This window comes from Anabrus simplex, chromosome 2 (assembly GCF_040414725.1).
Source record: "Anabrus simplex isolate iqAnaSimp1 chromosome 2, ASM4041472v1, whole genome shotgun sequence".
In the NCBI taxonomy this organism is placed as follows: domain Eukaryota; kingdom Metazoa; phylum Arthropoda; class Insecta; order Orthoptera; family Tettigoniidae; genus Anabrus; species Anabrus simplex.
In genome coordinates, this window is record NC_090266.1 from 861,237,509 (window position 1) to 861,256,928 (window position 19,420).

General features: G+C 39.2%; 1 protein-coding gene across 1 annotated transcript in view; it reads right to left on the bottom strand.

Moving 5' to 3' along the window:
- Positions 1-11,414, bottom strand: part of BBS1 (Bardet-Biedl syndrome 1) — a 148,721-nt gene extending 137,307 nt beyond the window's left edge. The window contains exon 1 of the mRNA XM_068225865.1: positions 11,184-11,414. Within this exon, the coding sequence (XP_068081966.1) occupies positions 11,184-11,197 (14 nt within the window). The 5' untranslated portion in view covers positions 11,198-11,414. The remainder of the gene's footprint in view (positions 1-11,183) is intronic.
- Between the last annotated feature and the right edge of the window lie 8,006 nt (positions 11,415-19,420).

Sequence of the window (19,420 nt, forward strand, 5' to 3'; positions counted from 1 at the left end):
ACAACTTCTTCTAGGTCCCTGATTTTAGTGAACAGGAATGTAATTGGGCAGGGATTCACAAGGAAGTGGCCATGGCCAATGAAAATAGTACATTCCCAACATTTCCCAGGAATCAAATGAAAAACTATGGGAAATAACTTAGATGGCTGCTGGTAATATTTTAATCCACTTGTCTCCCAACGTCATGGATATAGCCAAAATTATCAATGGTTAAATGTGTTCACTTATCTTTGTTAGTTCAAGAAATTACAGTGAAACCCATCACTTTGGACACCCCTATATCCTGGGCATCCCTTCTGATTGGACATATACTGAATGCACCGTTTAATTCCCTATACATTTCCATGTTTAAAAAAAACCTCTTTACATTGGACACCCCTCAACTCCACATTGGACAGCCATTCAATGACAGTTTGGACAGGTTCAAAACTATTTTGTTTTGTGTTTAGTAATGGTTTAGTGCGAGCAATTTTAACATTGTCATTGGAAATTATACCTGTCAAAGAGTATTTAAAAACAATAATAATATAACATAGAGAGCATTCCTGTAATTCGGCTGATAAATATAACATTGCAATCGAATTTACACGGAGTGTAACGGTCCTTGACGCGATTTGCTGGATCCATGGTGCTTGGATGGGCGTATCTAAAACAATTGTGAAATGTGTTAATTGAGGAATTAAGATGTCTCCCTGAAGTCCTTTGCAGTGAATTGTGGAACGTTCGTGTTTTTAGTGATTCTGATCATGTGTTTGAAGTCCACGATGATATTCCTAGAACAATTGGTGAATGTTACATTACAAAAAGTTATTTCTTCAGATGAACGATTGTCTTCAGAAGGAGGAGGAGGAGGAGGAAACGAATAAAAAAGAAAAAAAGAAAGAAGAAGAAACACTTTCTTCCCCCAAGGAAGCACCTAATCATCAAAAACCTGTGTAGTGTATGAATGGTTGGAACGTTATGCCTTTGTGTATAACCAACCAGAAATGACTGAAACTTTATTTGGATTACATATAGAAAAACAATCAGAATGAGCACGTAGAAAAATATGTAAAATAAAACATAAGACAATACTGTAGTGCATTTTCTTTTTAATACTTTTAGTGGGTACGAAATTCAGTGTACTGTATACGAATTCAAAGAACCATGGTTCTTATTATGTATATACAATACACACTAGTTCAGAGTTTTTCCTTTCCTGCACTGCCAGTGTACTTTTGAAATACTGTACACCCACCCTGTAGATTGGACACCCCAATACATTGGACACACTTTTAAAGAACCGTAGGTAACCAACTTTGAGTGGTTTTACTGTATCTGGTAAATTTAGCACATCATTTGGAGAAATTCAAATGATAGAAGTATATGCAATAAGGAAATACCTGTATTAGAAAGTATACAAGGAATTTCATGGTGTTACGCTAAATGGATTCTCTAAACAGATAGATGTGAAATCCATTCTAACAGGCTCGACTCATGGTACATAACTGACCTTGCCATTATAATAATTTTGCGTGGCTATCAGTAGTCTGGTGCAGCTTTTATATGGCAAACCCCCCAACAAGGGTGGACAGCATCTGTCATGTATAGAAAACCACATATTAATTTAGTGAAGATATTGCTATGAGTGGTGTATGTGTGTTGCATGAATATTGGGGACAGTACATACATCAGTCCCTTTAAGACAGTTTACTTTAAATCCCTTGACCTGGTCAGGAATTGAACCTGGGGCCTCAAGTATAGAAAGCCAAGATGCTGACCACTCTACCATGGAGCCAGATGATTGTGCCATTAGAAGTGAGGATTCGAAAAACCAACCAGTAGATGATCATAAAGAAAAAGTTTGTCATGTGTGAACCCACAATTCCATATGACAAAGAAAAGTAGATGGTCTTGTGGTTCAAGCTAGATGCACACTAACAGCCATATTTGTATAGTTCTGTAAGCCACTCAGATTGGATAATAAATAAATTTATGAAGAAGTTAGTTTTTAAGGAACCATTTGTTTAATAGTTATGTGTGAAATGCAGAAATTTTCTCTTCTAGAACACATTACTCCCCCCCCCCCCCTCCATTTTGATTATAAAGATACATATGTTTGGAATGCCAGCCCCACTCTTAGAGGTAGTGTGTCTGGCTCTTACCTGGAGGCCCCGGTTTTGATTCCTGGCCAGGTCAGGGATATTTACCTAGATCTGAGGGCTGGTTCAAGGAGCTATCTGACAGTGAGATAGCAACCCTGGTCTAGAAAATCAAGAATAATGTCCGACCACAACACACCTTGTAATCTGCAGCCTTTGGAATGAGCAGTGATCGCTTGGTAGGTCATAACCCTTCAGGGCTGTTGTGGAACAGGGTGATGTTTGGACTGCTTTGTCCACTGAACAGCCTTTAGTTGGAGGAAGCTGAATCGCATTTGCTGTTGAACTTTTTTTAATTTAAGAAAGAAAATATGACGTCTTTTGAACTTACAAACAATTCATCAAGAAAATACTTCATGCTCTGTATGCACAATGAGAATCCGAAACTATATTTCTTCAAAAGCCAGATAATTTTCTGACTGATGCTTCTCCTGAGATGGTGCTACACACAACTTTCTTTCTCTTTTTCTTACACGACTGTTGATATCGTGATCATGCTTTACATTGAATCTGAACTAAAAGGAATTGACTTTTCACTGTAAAAATCCCACATGCATTGACCAGGATCTGAACTATGGCCACCCTGGAGAAAAACCAGTGGCAGTGCCACTCGCCATCATATACCACTCCCACAGAAATTTCTATTCACACTTCCTTGTACATAAGTTTCATATGAAGGAATTTTCCCTCCTTAAAAAAAGTCAAGATCAGGCTGCAGTGAAAACTGAAGGTAGGATATGTTCTTGTTTCAAAATAGTTAAGAGGACTCATGCAGATTGTAATTCCTAGCTTTTATTATACACTGTTTACATGGATGAATTACTGAAAAGAATAAAATTACAGTGAAGGATTCAGTTGGAGGAAAATGTCATAAGCAACACAGCTTATTATTAGTAATTGATGGCAACGTGTATCAAAATCTAATATATTGTATTAGAATTTTAAAAGAAATGCAATTAAAAGTATTATGGTACGAATATCAGCATTTTCAAGACTAAATTACTTGGGGAAAACCATAAACAAACTGAATGCAAGACAGAATATAAGTTAGGAATAGGGGAACCATTTCAAATACTTGTGTATATATGTTCAGTCCTCAGCCCTAAGGCTGGTTGGATCCTCAACAGCTCTGCCACCAGCTGTCATAGATGGCCTAGGCATCACTGAAGAGGCGTACTATGGAAATGAAAAGTGAGGCAGTTTCCTGTTGCTTTCCTCGCCAAGCCAGGAGTTGCGATTACATATCAGTCTGCCAAGCCTACTGAAATGCATGCACCAACTGACCCAATGACCAACATTTTCACACGATTCATAGCAGGGACTGGCTGCATAAGGAATGGCATTACTAGCATCGCTCATACCTCAGTCACTTTCATATTGTCAAAGCCAAAGATAAGACAGACAGAGACAGATCAATGAAAGAAAAATAAAATTGCCCTAGTCTATACCAGAAGACGTAGTGCACTGTAAACACCAGGTCCTGCCAGCAAAGGCAATTCAAATAATGAGAATTATATGTGGGGAAAACTACAGTAAGGTACTCAAAATGAAGTGATTTAAGACTATGTGAGAAACAAACATCCTGGAGGAACCTGCACCAGTAAACTTATTTCAGTGGTGGGACCATGTGAAGCAAATGGAGGAGGATAAGTTGCCTAAAAGAATAATGAACCAGGTTTCTTTTCTGCTATCTCTTTTAAATCACACCAAAATATTAAGGTCTTATGGTGACAAGGGAATAGGACAAGGCAACAGGAACAAAGCAAGCGTGGCCTTAATTAAGGTACATCTGGTGTGAAAATGGGAAACCATAGAAAACCATCTTCTTGAGGGTTACTGACAGTGGGATTCGAACCCACCATCTCCTGAATGCACGCTCACAGCTATGTGCTAGCTATTTGCTTTACGTCGCACCGACACAGATAAGTCTTATGGCGACTATGGGATAGGAAAGGCCTAGGAATGGGAAGGAAGCGGCCGTGGCCTTAATTAAGGTACAGCCCCGGCATTTGCCTGGTGTGAAAATGGGAAAGCACGGAAAACCATCTTCAGGGCTGCCGACAGTGGGGTTCGAACCCACTATCTCCCGATTAATGGATACTGGCCGCACTTAAGCGACTGCAGCTATCGAGCTCGGTCACAGCTATGTGACCCAAACCGCACAGCCAACTCACCCGGTAATGCACCAGGTTATAGAAGGTAAGAAAAATAATAATAATTAAAGTTATTGGTTTTTACCTCCCATTAACTACTTTTATGGTTTTTGGAGACAACAAAGAAAACTAAGGATAGATCTATGAAAAACTGGATATTCTGTATTTAATGATTTTGGAGTAAGGGACAGAGAAGTGCATATTGCATATAGAGGTTTATGGAAGCATTTACGAAGAAACTATTTGGGTTGGACCAGACCAACTCCAATGAAACTTAGTGGGATGACCAATTAAGACATCATATACTTAACTGTAATAATCATTTTGCTGTAAGATAATATTTACATACTTTAAAAACAGTAATCTTTTGCTGCAGTTTTAAACAGAGCATGGTGTATCAAAGGTATCGTCTACAATGAAACTTGGTATGATAAGCAATTATAAAGACATCAGAACTTCACTGCACACTGTGGTCGTTACATACACTGTCTACAGTATGACATAACAAGCGATTCTGTATAGGAATCTGGCAATTTTCTCATTTGTGCTAGTGAAGATTCTACAGCAAGCTGATGGGAACGACAGGCTGTATTCTGCCACTCAAGGGAGACAACAGCTTCTTTGTTCCATCCTCTGTCCTATAAGGCTTGGATGTTAGTAGAACTCTATACTTCTGCTAGTGAGAATGTGATTTACTAGATGTGCTCAGTGATGGTGATTATAAAGCACACAGTAACAATATTATCTATCCATCACAGTTAAGCACACCATTGAGCAATGAGTGTTTATCATTGGAACATAACTTTAAAAAAGATATTGTATGATAGGTATGTGAGAAATGTATTGCAAACGATTTCCGGAAAGTTTTATATCAACAAAACCATATGTCCATGCTTTGTTTGAAAAGAGCCACACAACTAGATCAGTCTTAAACAGAAAAAGGCATAAAGAAAAGAGGGTCTTAACTAGCAAAAACTTGAAGATATGCAAGCCAGACTTCATGTTAGCCCCATGTACTGTCTACCCATTCAAATCAGGAGTGTGGTATGCGACTCTTATTTGTGGGGAAATTTGAAACAGGAAATCTATCGGAACAATCCCCGTACTGCTGAGGCCATGAAAAACGAAATTAGGAGAGTGATAAGTGAAACAACAGAAGATGAATTAAGATCCATGTCACAGAATTACTTTCCAAGATGCCAAAGTCCATTTTCAGCAGCTGTTATAACATTAAGATTTAAAAAAAGAAGAAATTATTGTCTGCTTTTCATTCTTACTTGTCAAATGCCCTTCCTGATGCCAACACTACGTGGAGGGATGTATTCACTACTGTGTGTGGTGGTTGGTACTGAGGTGTGTTATGTGTAGATTAAGAGATTTGTGTTAAGAAGAACACAAACACCCCATTCCCCATTCCCTGGCCCAGCTGGGAATCAAACCCAGGGCCCTCTGAACCGAAGGTCACGACACTGACCATTCAGCCAAGGAGCTGGACAAACTTTCTCCAGCTTATCTCAGGTGTTTCTGATGTCGCTAAAGCACCCCGGCTCATTTTGGGTTTTGGTTGGAGGTTAAATGTCGGATGCACTTCCTAACAGCATGCGATATTTTAGATAAAAATTTCAACCAGAGATCGATGATGATGATGATGATTGTTGTTTAAAGGGGCCTAACATCTAAGGTCATCGTCCCCAACCAGAGACCAGCTGGGAATCAAACCTCATCCATATGGGTTGAAAGCCAGCAGCTAGGCCACTATACCAAACATGCCCACTCTCCTCCTACAGTAAGGTCAGATTTACCCTCTGTACTAGTAAACTTAAGCCTAGAAATCACTATAATCCTTCCTACCAGTCTCAAAGGAGGTAGAGTGCTGTGTGTTGTGTATTACTGTATTACACATGTATAGGCCTCACTTTTCATATTAGAATTTTGAGACAAAAAATGGGGTGGAGCTTACACTCAGAACAAAGGAAAAATTACGAAAAGTTTTTGAAAAATTGTATTAACTGAATTGTTACATTTGCTGAATTACTGATCACTCACTAATACTTTTTTTTTTAGGCTACAATTTGTTTTACGTTGCACCAACACAGATAGGTCTTATGGCGATGATTGGACAGGAAAGGCCTAGGAGTGGTAAGGAATCGGCCGTGGCCTTAAGTGAGGTATAGCCCCAGCATTTGCCTGGTGTGAAAATGGGAAACCACAGAAAACCATCTTCAAGGCTGCCGACAGTGGGGTTCGAACCCACTATCTCCCGGATGCAAGCTCACAGCTGCGTACTCCGAACCGGGCAGCCAACTCGCCCAGTCACTAATACTTTGGTCATCACTAGATTCACTTTCAGTATCTCAAGTAGGCCAACACCATACTGTGTCATCATCTGTTCTGCCCATTTCATTAGAAATTGATGTCACCTTCAAACTTCAGTGATCAATGTCTGGAGATATTTTTTTCCATGCTGCAGCACATTCACGCATGTGTGAAAGGGAAGCTCTCTTAAGGTGTCCAGTTGGAGTTGTTTCTGCTGCCCTTCTTATCCAGTTATGGTACAGTCGTCTCAAATTTGCCTTGAAAGGGCAGTTAATAGAAACATTGAGAGGATGCAACATTCCAATCATTCCACCAGGAATCACCACAATATCGCACTTTTCTTGCCGACACTTCTACTTAACGCCATCTGTCAAATGATTTCAAAAACTGTTTGTGCCCATCAGCAGTGATTGCTAACATCACAGTGCACCTTTGTTCTTCCGCAACAGCTGTACACACCTGAACTGTACTAGCACTGAGCTCATTTACTGACATATCTCCTGGCATGTCAAAAAACAAAGGTGTTTCTTCAGCATTACCGATGAGCACCAGGTTGTAGTCATTCTTCTTTTGAAGCCTGTTAACGTGTTTTTGAAACTCGAATAGCTTCTCCTGGTATGTTTCTGGAAGGCGTTAAACCATTGATGTCTGCCGCCTGATTGCCAGATCATGTCGCTTCATAAAACACCTTACCCATCCACAGCTGGCTTTGAATTCAGCAGACAAACATGTTCTGTTTACTGGCTACCTTCTGAGCTTCAAGTTGAAGCATTTCAACAGATACAACGAAACCTTGAACTCTTGTTTTGCACACATATTCTAGCAGCTCTGTTTCCACCTGAGGGTATTTTGATTCTTTACCCCAAAAGGCCTGCCTGATTCGATTGTTTTTTGTTTTTTATTCAAGAGATGTCTGCTGATTCATCCAATGACGAACATTCATAGGATCAATATAGTATTTCCTTCCTGCCTCTCTTTTACCATTTTTTTCAGCATTCTTGCCCACCTCTAATTTGAACTTTGCTGTATAACTTGTTTGTACGAGACCCATATTCAACCTTCACACTTCCAAAACCTTCAGTGGACTATGGTTAGGTACATACAGTACTGGTAAAACCTGTCGGGCAGGTTGTTTGGTAGGGAAGGTTGGGACTACCTGCAGCATAACCACCCCCTTCAAGGTTGCACAGTATGGAATTCAAGGCAGCAAAACAATTTACAGTCTTGACACATTTCGTAGCACCTTCACCAAGAAAAAGTTTGATTATCTTTTTCTTACAAAATATGTCTTCAAACAATGGTGGGGCGTAAATACGGCAATACCAGCACAATAGTTACATCAGGAGAAGTCAGTCACATTCCATGTGGGCTAGTTATTGGAGCCACATGAGTAGTAAATCTCTCAGAAACAATAAAACCCTCCTCAATTTACCCAAGTTAACTGTTGGTGATGTGAATGTGAAATAGGAACATGAAGGCACAATCACAACAGAAAATGCAGCCTGGTGGGCCACATTTAATAACAGACAGTGACCAATGAATATCGAAGGGGGTGGTTTGAGAGAAATGTCTGACATCAAGTGAAACAATCACCACCGGTTAGTTCCGGGGTGCTATTAACTATTCAACCAGCATCATGACAGTGAATCTTGAATAAAGAGGAATTGGGTTTCATGGTCAGGAAGTTGTCCATAAACTAAAAATTTCTCCTGTGAACACTAAACCCCATCTGAGGTGGTCAAAAGAGCGACACTAATAGATAGCAAACAGAAATCTATACCCTTATGGTTACTGAAGATGCTGGAAATTTGACCCATCAACATGGGCTCTGAAGGCTACCACCGTCTGAACCACTCAGCCCGGCTACAACCAGAAAATGTCAAAAGGGTGGTCCTATTACAGTTTTGAGGTGGTGTCCAGATACTCTTGGTAAGACTCCTCCTAACAAAAAAAATCCATGTATCAAATACGGTATTTAATAAAATATAATTTGTTCTATACTCTTGCTTTCTTGTTTGACAATAGGTAAGAGATATGAAGTTGATATTCAAGTCAAGGTAGTCATTAATGAGTGTACCCATTATGATGATGACAACTGAGAAATTTAAAAATGACTGCAATATATGAGCCAACTATTCTACTTTTCAAAGAACAGTCCTCCCCTTAAGAGCAAAGTCCTGATTGCTGTGATATAATGTAACAATCTGAGATAGGTTGTTTTCTTCTTAAATGCTTTCCAATTCAAATCTCTCTTAACACAGTTGTAAACAATTTAAAATCAAGTATGTATTATGTTTGGTCACAAACTTCCATTGTCAACAAGAAAATAGGTTTAAACAGCTTGTATCATGAAAAAAAAAAAAAAAAAAAAAAAGGACAACTGTGCAAGATTTCCAATCAAAGAAAACCCCAGATACATCTGCTAACTGGAGGCAAGCTGCGATTTGCTTACTTGGTTGACTAATTTTGAATAATCAGTTCATTTCAGTTTCAACATAATCACTTCAGTGAAAGATAAAGAATAAAAGCTATAATCATCAATATTATGAGCTAATGCAATAATGAGTTTAATCACTATGAAAGGATTTAATATGAATATGCAATATGTTGAAAGTTAAACTTATCTTTGTATTTAATACTGAACTACAGGCCCTTTATCCTTTTATGAAGACAGAAAAGAGATATAATATTTGATTTTAAGGATATATTGTCTACTGTCAAGGGGTATTTTTGGATTTCACAGAAAGTGCAATGAAAAAAAAAATATGGATTTTTAACATTTATACCATTTGTGAAGCTGCTTCACGCAAACTCTGACCTGCTGTCAGTTTCATATTCAAATTTACACAACTACACCAAAACAGGTGGCTCCTGCTACCTGCAGTAGAGCATGTGATAACATAATTTCCAGTTCCGAATTCATATTTACAGTCTACTGTTACTTAACTTTCTCCCTTTTCTGAAGTCAGCATCTTTGATTTGGTGAAGTTTAATTGCATGACTGAGTGGGATTATGTGCAGAGAAGCTTAAATTTTGTTTTTTGAACATTCCCAAGAATAAGTATGTAACTCATAATTCACTGATGAGATGTCCCAGCATTTGCTAAAAACAGTAAAATTAGACAATAGAACACTGCTTACACCTGGTTAGATTTGAGATTGGTGGAAATTTTTAAGTATGGAAATTTTTAAGTATCTTAAATTATACGTATTTTCATTATTTCACATGGCTATTTCTAGCCTGGAGCATCCCTTGCAAAGCAGACTCTCTGATGAGGGTGGACGGTGTATGTGATATTTACGAAACTGCATGTCAGTGCAGTGGAGGGCTATGCGACAGCACAGACACTCAGTACCTGAGCCAAGGGAACAAGCTGTCCACAGTTAAAATGTCATGATCTGCCCCAGAATCAAACCCAGAACATAAAGGCCCAAAGGTCCAGACACTGACAAGTCAGTCACAATATTCTGAAAGTGTATTTCCTTCAAAAATGCACATAGGACGTAGAGTTCAGTTTGTGTCTTCTAACCACAAATGTGCATAAACTTTTGGGAGCTATATATGTAAAATCAAAGTATATGTCAAAATGAAAATTCTAAAATTGTAAAATAAAATTAGTTCAATGTCAGACAATTTTTCTTGGAACCAATGTACAAATCTGTAAATGATATAAGGCCTATGTCACTATTGGTAATGTTTAACTTAATATAGATTGTTTACAGCATTTAAACTGTTACAAATCCCATGTCACTACAGCCCTGATAAAACCTTGGCCTACCAAGCACCGCTGCTCAGCCCGAAGGCCTGCAGATTACAAAGTGACACACAGTCAGTGCGACAACTCCTTTCAGCCCTTATTCTTAGCTTTCTACACCAGATTTAAACTATTACATGACCGTACATTTGAAATTGGTACCATAAGCTCAAGATTCATTACCTGGCCCTTGTTTGAAAATAAGATGTTTAGTGCCTGATGTCCTGTTTTCTGCTTCTCAAAATTTGGTCACCCTAGACTGAGTGATCAAACTGTCAGGGAGATCACGAAGTACCAAGATGACAAAGTCTGATTTCAGGACAAAGGTGCAGATTAAATGAGACTGTAAGCACTAGATCAATGCAAGAAATAAACTGGACATTGGTTGGCATAACAATTCATTCTGACAGTATAAGTTTATTCCAAACTTTGAATACACTTTAAGTATCATTCATTTCCTTTCTTGTACATTATACCTCCATTCTAGAAGCCCATCAATATATGGATGAGGAAATATCATCACCGAAATGTGTATGATATAAATAAATAATTGTGATAAATCGTAATGACAAGCAGATTCCTTATGGATAGATCTCACTTTAAAATATTCACTACTGTGTATTATATTTTAACAATGATTTAAAATACTAACTGATTGTATATTGTGTAGGCCTAACTTTACACTAGTCCCATTTTATAGTAATTATTCAATAACTTCAAATTTGCAACGGTTCTTAATAAACAATGTTACAATATCAATATATACTGTCATATTGTCATACAGCAAGAACAACCTACGACAGAAACATAATGCTTACCGTACGCTGCTCATTTTAGGATGTCCTTATTTTTGGTTATAATGCAATGGACTGATACTCCTGTTGTAACAACTATTACAACGTACACCATGCAATTATTGCAAAAATGTGAAAGTATGAAGTGAAATGAGACATGTTAAGCTGTCACAACAAGCTCGGGAAATGCTCATACAACTGAGCCTTCAATAAATATGTAAGTTACCATGACAACCTAACAACACAAAGCCAGTCCGGCCGTGTTCCCCAAAGTATTTGGCCAAGGTCAGTCTAGAAAGGTCTGGTCACGATACCACAATCCTTTGCAGTGACGGCCATATTGAGTCTTAAGCATCATTATGTTGTGGGTAATGGGCGTTTTGCTAACCATTCTACCCCATCAAGTGCCGAGGTTACGGATAGTGAAAGCCTTTACCTTCCACCGCTACAAGGGCCGTATTGGTCTGTGCGGAGATGACTTTATGATTCTTCAGGAATAATTTCATTGCAATTACTTACTAATCTCGAACAAGACGGAATTACACGTGCGTTGCCATTTATCACACCTGTCATCTTTTACAGTATCCATTGTCTCACCATTGCTTATCACTGGAAAGCGTAACACTCTAATCCCGCCAGCTGACTTATTCTGACAATTTGGTGTAGCGCAGTATCCCATTTCCCTTAGAAATGGAAATATATTTCACATTATCACTAGAGCCCTGCACGGATGCGGATATCCGCGAATTTATCCGCGGATATCCGCGCAGTTACCCTCTTGGCGGATGCAAACTGTATGGCAGTGCGGATAATTTTTCTGATAATACTTACAATTTCCGCGGATAACAATTCGCGGGTGCGGATAATGACGTTTATTAATTTTCACTCAGGTATACTCTTATTTTTTCTTGTCGTTAGGTGACCCTCGACAGTGGTATGGGTGAATTGTGATATATATAAAGAACCTTGAGTCCATAAAGCCGTAAATCTGACTTAAGCCTAACTGGCTCCTGCCCGCAATTAATGGAAGGAAGGAACAAAGGTCAATACGTCGGCAGTTGTCGCGAGAGAAAATATCTTATAAACCTATGACTGTGGGAGTCTAATGCCAGGTATCGGGCCTATTGTATTATGATAACAGATCAATCCATTTCAATGCCTTGGGTGTTATATACCGTAGTTAATATTTACAATATCTGCGGATAACCATTTGCGGATGCGGAGCGGATAATATTTTATATATATGCGCAGGGCTCTAATTATCACATCGGGCTCGCCCACAGCGTAACGATGATTTTCTGACTCAATATGGCAGTCTTTGCAAGGATTGTGGTAGCGTGACCAGACCTTCCTGTACTGACCTTGTACACAGCAAATACAGTACACAGCAAGGCAGCTTAGCAGTCCAAGGAGGGAAGCCTGAAAAGCTGAAAGTTTTGAGGCGCGAATTTTGAGTGTTCTTCAAGCTATTGCGTGGTACAGCTATTATTTTCATACGATAAGGGTAGAGGTAAAGACGTTTAAGAAAAGGCTAGGAAAACAACAGATAGGGAATCTGCCACCTGGGCGACTGCCCTAAATGCAGATCAGTATTCATTGATTGATTGATTCACAAACCGAATAAACTGAGTACAATGTATGTTTTAAGAGAGCTCAACCGCGAGAAACCCGTGCTTGTAAAATTACTGGCACGTTAAAGAACCCTTCACAAGAAATAATAATAATAATAATAATAATAATAATAATAATAATAATAATAATAATAATAATAATAATAATAATATAATGGTTTTACTGTATGTCCCACTAACTACTTTTACACTTTCTGAAGACGCCGAAGTGCCGGAATTTCGCTTCCAGAAGTTCTTTAACGTGCCACTAAATCTACCGACGCGAGGCTGGCGTAGTTTAGCACTTTCAAACACTACCGGACAACGTCGGGATCGCCACCGTCAATTCAAGCTCAGAAAGTCAACACTCTACCGTCTGAGCTACTCAGCCTGGTTTCACAAGAGAAATTCACGCACACCTATGCCGTGCCGGATTAAGGTGTACGGGGGCCCTCGGCTATTTAAAAATGTTGGGCCCCTTCTTCGTAACATCACGTAAAACTAGCATACTGAAGTCGTTATAGAACTACCTCCATTTAAATTGATGAATAGGGAAGTGTTGAAATAGACTACAATTTTTCTCTATTTTTCATGTTAATATTTCATAATGCCAAAACGTATTTTACATTTGTCTCATCACCACTATCAAATCGACATACAAAACAAAACTTACGTTTTTTGGCATCACTAGGATATTTTCTATCCATTTTACAAGAACATTACAGTTGTAACTTACGAATGGTTCAATAATCAGAGGTTGACTGGAAGTTCTCTTCCTGATGCAAAGATATAGTATAGATGCGCATTCCACCATTCTTCCCCTGTCCCCTCCCGCTCACTTCCTAAATCTCTTACAACTCCCCTCTGCCCGAACTCGCAAGCTGCGAGATTTAAATTTTCGTCAACAATAACCTTTACAATAATTACAGTGTGTAAGTAGCGAGGATTCGTGTCTCCGGACGGTAACTGATTCTAGCAGTGATGAAATATTAACGCGGACAGCTGATAAGAAGGAAGAAAGAGTGCGTGTTCAATATTCTGCGAGCGTAAATATTCATATACTTCAACGGAGGTGGAGCAGCAGGCACGCGGGGCCCGGGGCTGCAGCCCCTTTAGCCCCCCGTTAATACGGCCCTGCACCTATGTCTCTTAAGACATCTTACAGTAAAAACTAATACTGCAAATTCTATTATTATTATTATTATTATTATTATTATTATTATTATTATTATTATTATTATTATTATTATTATAGCCGGGCTGAGTGGCTCAGACGGTTGAGGCGCTGGCCTTCTGACCCCAACTTGGCAGGTTCGATCCTGGCTCAGTCCAGTGGCATTTGAAGGTGCTCAAATATGTCAGCCTCGTGTCGGTAGATTTACTGGCACGTAAAAGACTCCTGAGGGACTAAATTCCGGCACCTCGGCGTCTCCGAAGACGTAGTTAGTGGGACGTAAAGCAAATAGCATTATTATTATTATTATTATTATTATTATTATTATTATTATTATTATTATTATTATTATATTTAGGGGCGGTGCGTCCTTTAAGGGCCGATAGTGTCCGGTCCACCCAGGGCCGTTAGGCCGTATTGCACAAAATTTGTTTTATTAATGTCTTTAAAAAATATTTTACATTGTAGATATTCTACGTGTTTTCCCCTTCTCGAATCTCTTAAAAGGATGCAGTATACATAACTCATCCCTAGCGTAAGTTCCTGACAGTCTCGTACGGTGTATATTTTTATTTATTTTTTTTATTTTTTTTTTGTTAGTGGTTTTACAACGCACCAACACAGACAGGTCTTGTGGTGACGATTGGATAGGAAAGGCCTAGGAGTTGGAAGGAAGCGGCCGTGGCCTTAATTAAATTACAGCCCCAGCATTTGCCTGGAGTGAAAATGGAAACAACGGAAAACTACCTTCAGGGCTACCAACAGTGGGATTGCTAGTTGCTTTACGTCGCACCGACACAGATAGGTCTTATGGCGACGATGGGACAGGGAAGGATTAGGAGTGGGAAGGAAGCGGTCGTGGCCTTAATTAAGGTACATCCCCAGCATTTGCCTGGTGTGAAAATAGAAAACCACGGAAAACCATCTTCAGGGCTGCCGACAGTGGGGTTCGAACCTACTATCTCCCGAATACTGGATACTGGGCGCACTTAAGCGACTGCAGCTATCGAGCTCGGTACAGTGGGATTGGAACCGACTATCTTCCGGATGCAAGCTCACAGCTGCGCACCCTAACCGCACAGCCAACTCGCCCGGTACGGTGTATTGTAATAGCGAGGGCCGCTCCACATAACGTTCCATAGTAAGTATATGGATTGAGGAGCCAGGTGAGAAAATGAGAAAACAGTGGACATATCACTGTCTTATACACGAATTTTTCTGTGCTATGAAAGCATTTTCTTTTCTCTTCGAGGGCCTGGAGAATTGGCCCATAACGTTGCGATCGAGTGAAATAGAAGATCTCTCTACTTCACTTCCTGCTTCTGTCTCTGTTTCTGTTTGAATGGTCAAACATGTTTAGTGGAGATGGATCTACCCCACGCCCTTGAACAGGTACTTAGCCATTGTTCGCAGCTTGGTGAATTTAAGATTGTGTACAAAATACAGTACATTTATACAGCTTCAATTATTGGGTGTTCCAAGTACAAGTGTGTTAGTGAATTCTGTGAGAATAAAGTTAATTTCTAGAAATTAATGTGTTTTTAACTTTTGTTGTACCGGTAGTTACTTAATAAGCTGATTGTGTGCGACATAGGAAAATGAATGAAGTAGAATTTGTATTAACAAACCAATTTGTTTCTATACCTCTGAACACAAAGTTAGAAATAAGTAAATAGGACCTTTCAGCCAAAAGATATAATCACATTCCAAGATGGAGCGAAACATAGAGTTAGTAAATTATACACTAGAGGTAGCATTGGCGCCACCGTCTACGAGATAATCGCTGTAGCCAGCGGAGCATGTTGAAATCGCAGCTGTTTGGCAAAACGCTCACTCCGCTATACTCATCAATGTAAATAAGTGACTTTTAAAACTGTGTGGATATAGATATGGTTTAAATTTCTTACATGTAAACATTCTCAGATATTACAGTCTACTTGCGATGCTTCTCTCCAGCAAAAAAGAAAGCCCTAAAAGCATAAATACAAGAGAAATGCGTGATAAAAGAGGACGGTGTTCAGGTGCAGTTAAGTACCACAAAATCAATATACTGTTCATATTAAGTCTTCTAACAACATAGGTTTAGAAGGAGGACACGTATATTTCGCTATCTATCGTGTAAATGACCAGGACTTTGGTATAGTTCTGCCCAACGACCGAAAATGTCCTCTCTCGTACGAAGCGGATGAGCGAGTTTATAGGCCTAAAAGCGTTGGCGAGATTTTGGGATAAAGTAGACAAAAAAATTGTTATCGCTGGTTTAGATGCTGGCTTTCTAAACCCAAGTTGGCATCTTCGAGCCTGGCTCAGCCCGATGATACTTGAAGATGCTCAAATGTGTCAGCCTCTTGTAGATAGATTTACCGGTACATGAAAGAACTCCCGTAGGGGGAAAATCTGACGCCTCAGCGTCTCCGAAAACCGTGTAAGTAAGTAGCGGGACGTAAAGCCATTATTATTATTATTATTATTATTATTATTATTATTATTATTATTATTATTATTATTATTATTATTATTATTATGGTTCGTTTTGGCCTACTAGGGACCACGGGGCTCGTCTTAACTCTTAGTTAAGGTCTTCTGCTTTTTCTTGGCCCAGTATGCTTTCATTTTCTGATTATTATTATTATTATTATTATTATTATTATTATTATTATTATCATCGATGTTTTCTAAACGCGATTACAAGTGGAAATATGACACTCAGTTGTGATTTCAGCCTATTATGGAGTTTCTATTTAGCTTTTCCTGAAATGTTTTAATTGCTTTAAGATTTTAACTTATAACATGATATCCGTTAATGGAAAGGGAGAGTGGTAAATTATATGATTGAAGAGAACTGAAAAAGTACTTATAATAACTTTTACAATTTGTTTTACATCGCACCGACACAGATAGGCCTTATGGCGACGATGGGGTAGAAAAAGACTAGTAGTGGGAAGGAAGCGCCCGTGCGCTTAATTAAGGTACATCCCCAGCATTTACCTGGTGTGAAAATGGGAAACCACGGAAATCCATCTTCTGGGCTGCCGACAGTGGGGTTTGAACCCACTATTTCCCGAAAGCAAGCTTACAGTTGCGTGGCCCTAACCGCACGGAAATCTTGCTTGGTCAATAATTTATTATGCTTATATCTCTGTATGACATTTCAGGGAATAATATTGACGAAATTAAAGGACTCAGATATTCACACGATGTAGGACATCTAGTCTCTAAATTTTAAAATCTGGTAAGGTATAAATGGGGATTGCTACACGTATTGTGCGAAGGGAAAGCAACAAACTGTACCGGTATATAGAGAAAATATATTCAATAGCTTTTAATGCTATAAATACACACAGAAAGTGAAAAACGAAGCACAATTCGAAGCTACCATGCACATCTTTTCTTATTTGTACCAATTTGCTTTATGTCGCACCGACACACATAGATCTTACGGCGACTATGGGACAGGAAAGGGCTAGGAGTGGGAAGGAAACGACTGTGGCCTTAATTAGGTTCCAGCCCCAGGATTTTCCTCGTGTAAAAATTGGAAACCATCTTCAGAGCTCCCGACAGTGGGGTTCAAACCCACTATCTCCTGAATGCAAGCTGACAGCTATGTGACCTGAAGCCTACAGCCACTCACTCGGTATCATGCACATGATTTTTCTGGATATTCGCTTTCAGTGAAAGGAAAATGTCATCCCTTATATTTCCTAATACATTAATTTCAGTCTTCAAGGAAAGATCCAAAGAATCTCTCGCGAAGTCAGCCCAAGTAGGCCAAATCATGACAATAAGTGTCAAGCAAAGTATTATTTTATACGCACGGAAATGAATTTCAAGGAAACGTACCTGTGAAATGATACGCCACTGTCCTTTATGAACCTCTCTATGCAGCCATAAGCTGCACAGGAGACTAGCATTTTCCTTCAGAGAAGTATATACTTGAATTTAGCGGGAAGCTCCAGTATTGACAGTGCCAAACAATCCACCTTTTGCCAAACAGCGCGCTCATTCAACTTCGCACGCGACTGCAGCGCCAATGCTAACTCTATGGAGCGAAACTTCCTTTATTCAAGCTCAGGAGAGGAGAATACACTTACAAATATGGACCCATGCAAGTACAGTTTTAAATGCATGAACTATTGATTAAAATCTATATATATAAAACTAGCTGATGTACCCGTGCTTCGCTACGGGATTCTCAGAAATACTGACTTCTTGCTGGTTTTCCTAACTGAATTCATCGTAGGTCATCACAAAAACGTCAGTAGGAATGTAGCGATTGAAAGCAATGTTATCATATAAAATACTCGATCAAATGAAAAACCGCACACTTTCTCACTTTCAACGAACAGTACTACGGTGCCGATCTAAGAGTCCAAAGTTCCAGAGCTGGAATAACCAGGTGGTAGACTGCCGTGAACACTCCTCTGCCATTATTCCGTTAAATATGCACACTACTCATTCCAATCAGTGCCTCAACGTAGGGATTGAATAGCTCGAATACTATAATGAACCAGTGTGTTACGTACCAGATATATCAGAAAATTTATGAACCAGAGGAATGGCATGCTAAAGAAGAAAGTTATCTTACTCCCCAGCTACGTCCCGCCAATATACAGGCAGGCTGTTACAGTCGATACGACCAGGCGAGTTGCCCGTGTGGTTAGGGGCGCGCAGCTGTGAGCTTGCATCCGGGAGATAGTGGATTCGAACCCCACTGCCGGCAACCCTGAAGATGGTATTCCGTGGTTTCCCATTTTCACACCAGTCACACCAGGCTGTACCTTAAAGCCAAGGCCGCTTCCTTCACACCACTATTCATTTCCTATCCCATCGTCGCCATAAGACCTACCTGTGTCGGTGCGACGTCAAGCAAATTAAAAAAACCTCGGTACGCTGCAGTTATCCTATCTATCGGGGATGAGAGGAAACAGAATACAAAAAGCACATCACAACAAACAATGGTCAATGTAATGTTATTGTTGATAAAGTTTATGAGCGTTCTATATTGCAGGCCTTCGCATTAGTTTTCTTTCGACTCTGTGATATTAGGGTGTCTTACAAAATTATTTATATCGTAGACAGCAGTTCCTTATTCTCAGACTTTACATACCGATTTTCACTAAATTCTGTTTACCCATTTTCTCGTGACTCGGCGCTGATATGGACTTTAACACAAAACCAAATTCATGAATATCTCTGATTATATGCGGTGCGGTAACAATGTATATGACATAAGTGATCGGAAATTTAATAACTTCTTACATAACTACTACTAACTTACGACATAACTAAAATTATGTTAGTTACGTAGTATTTATCAATACGACCACTAATGACATAAATAACTTATTTGAGAATTACATTTCAGGCCTTCCCCTAAACTACCATTTCGCTCAACGTGTATAAAATAATTTGTAGCCTAGATTGCAGTGGTTGGTCACCCGACATTACATACGGATTTTCATTAAATTCTCTTCATC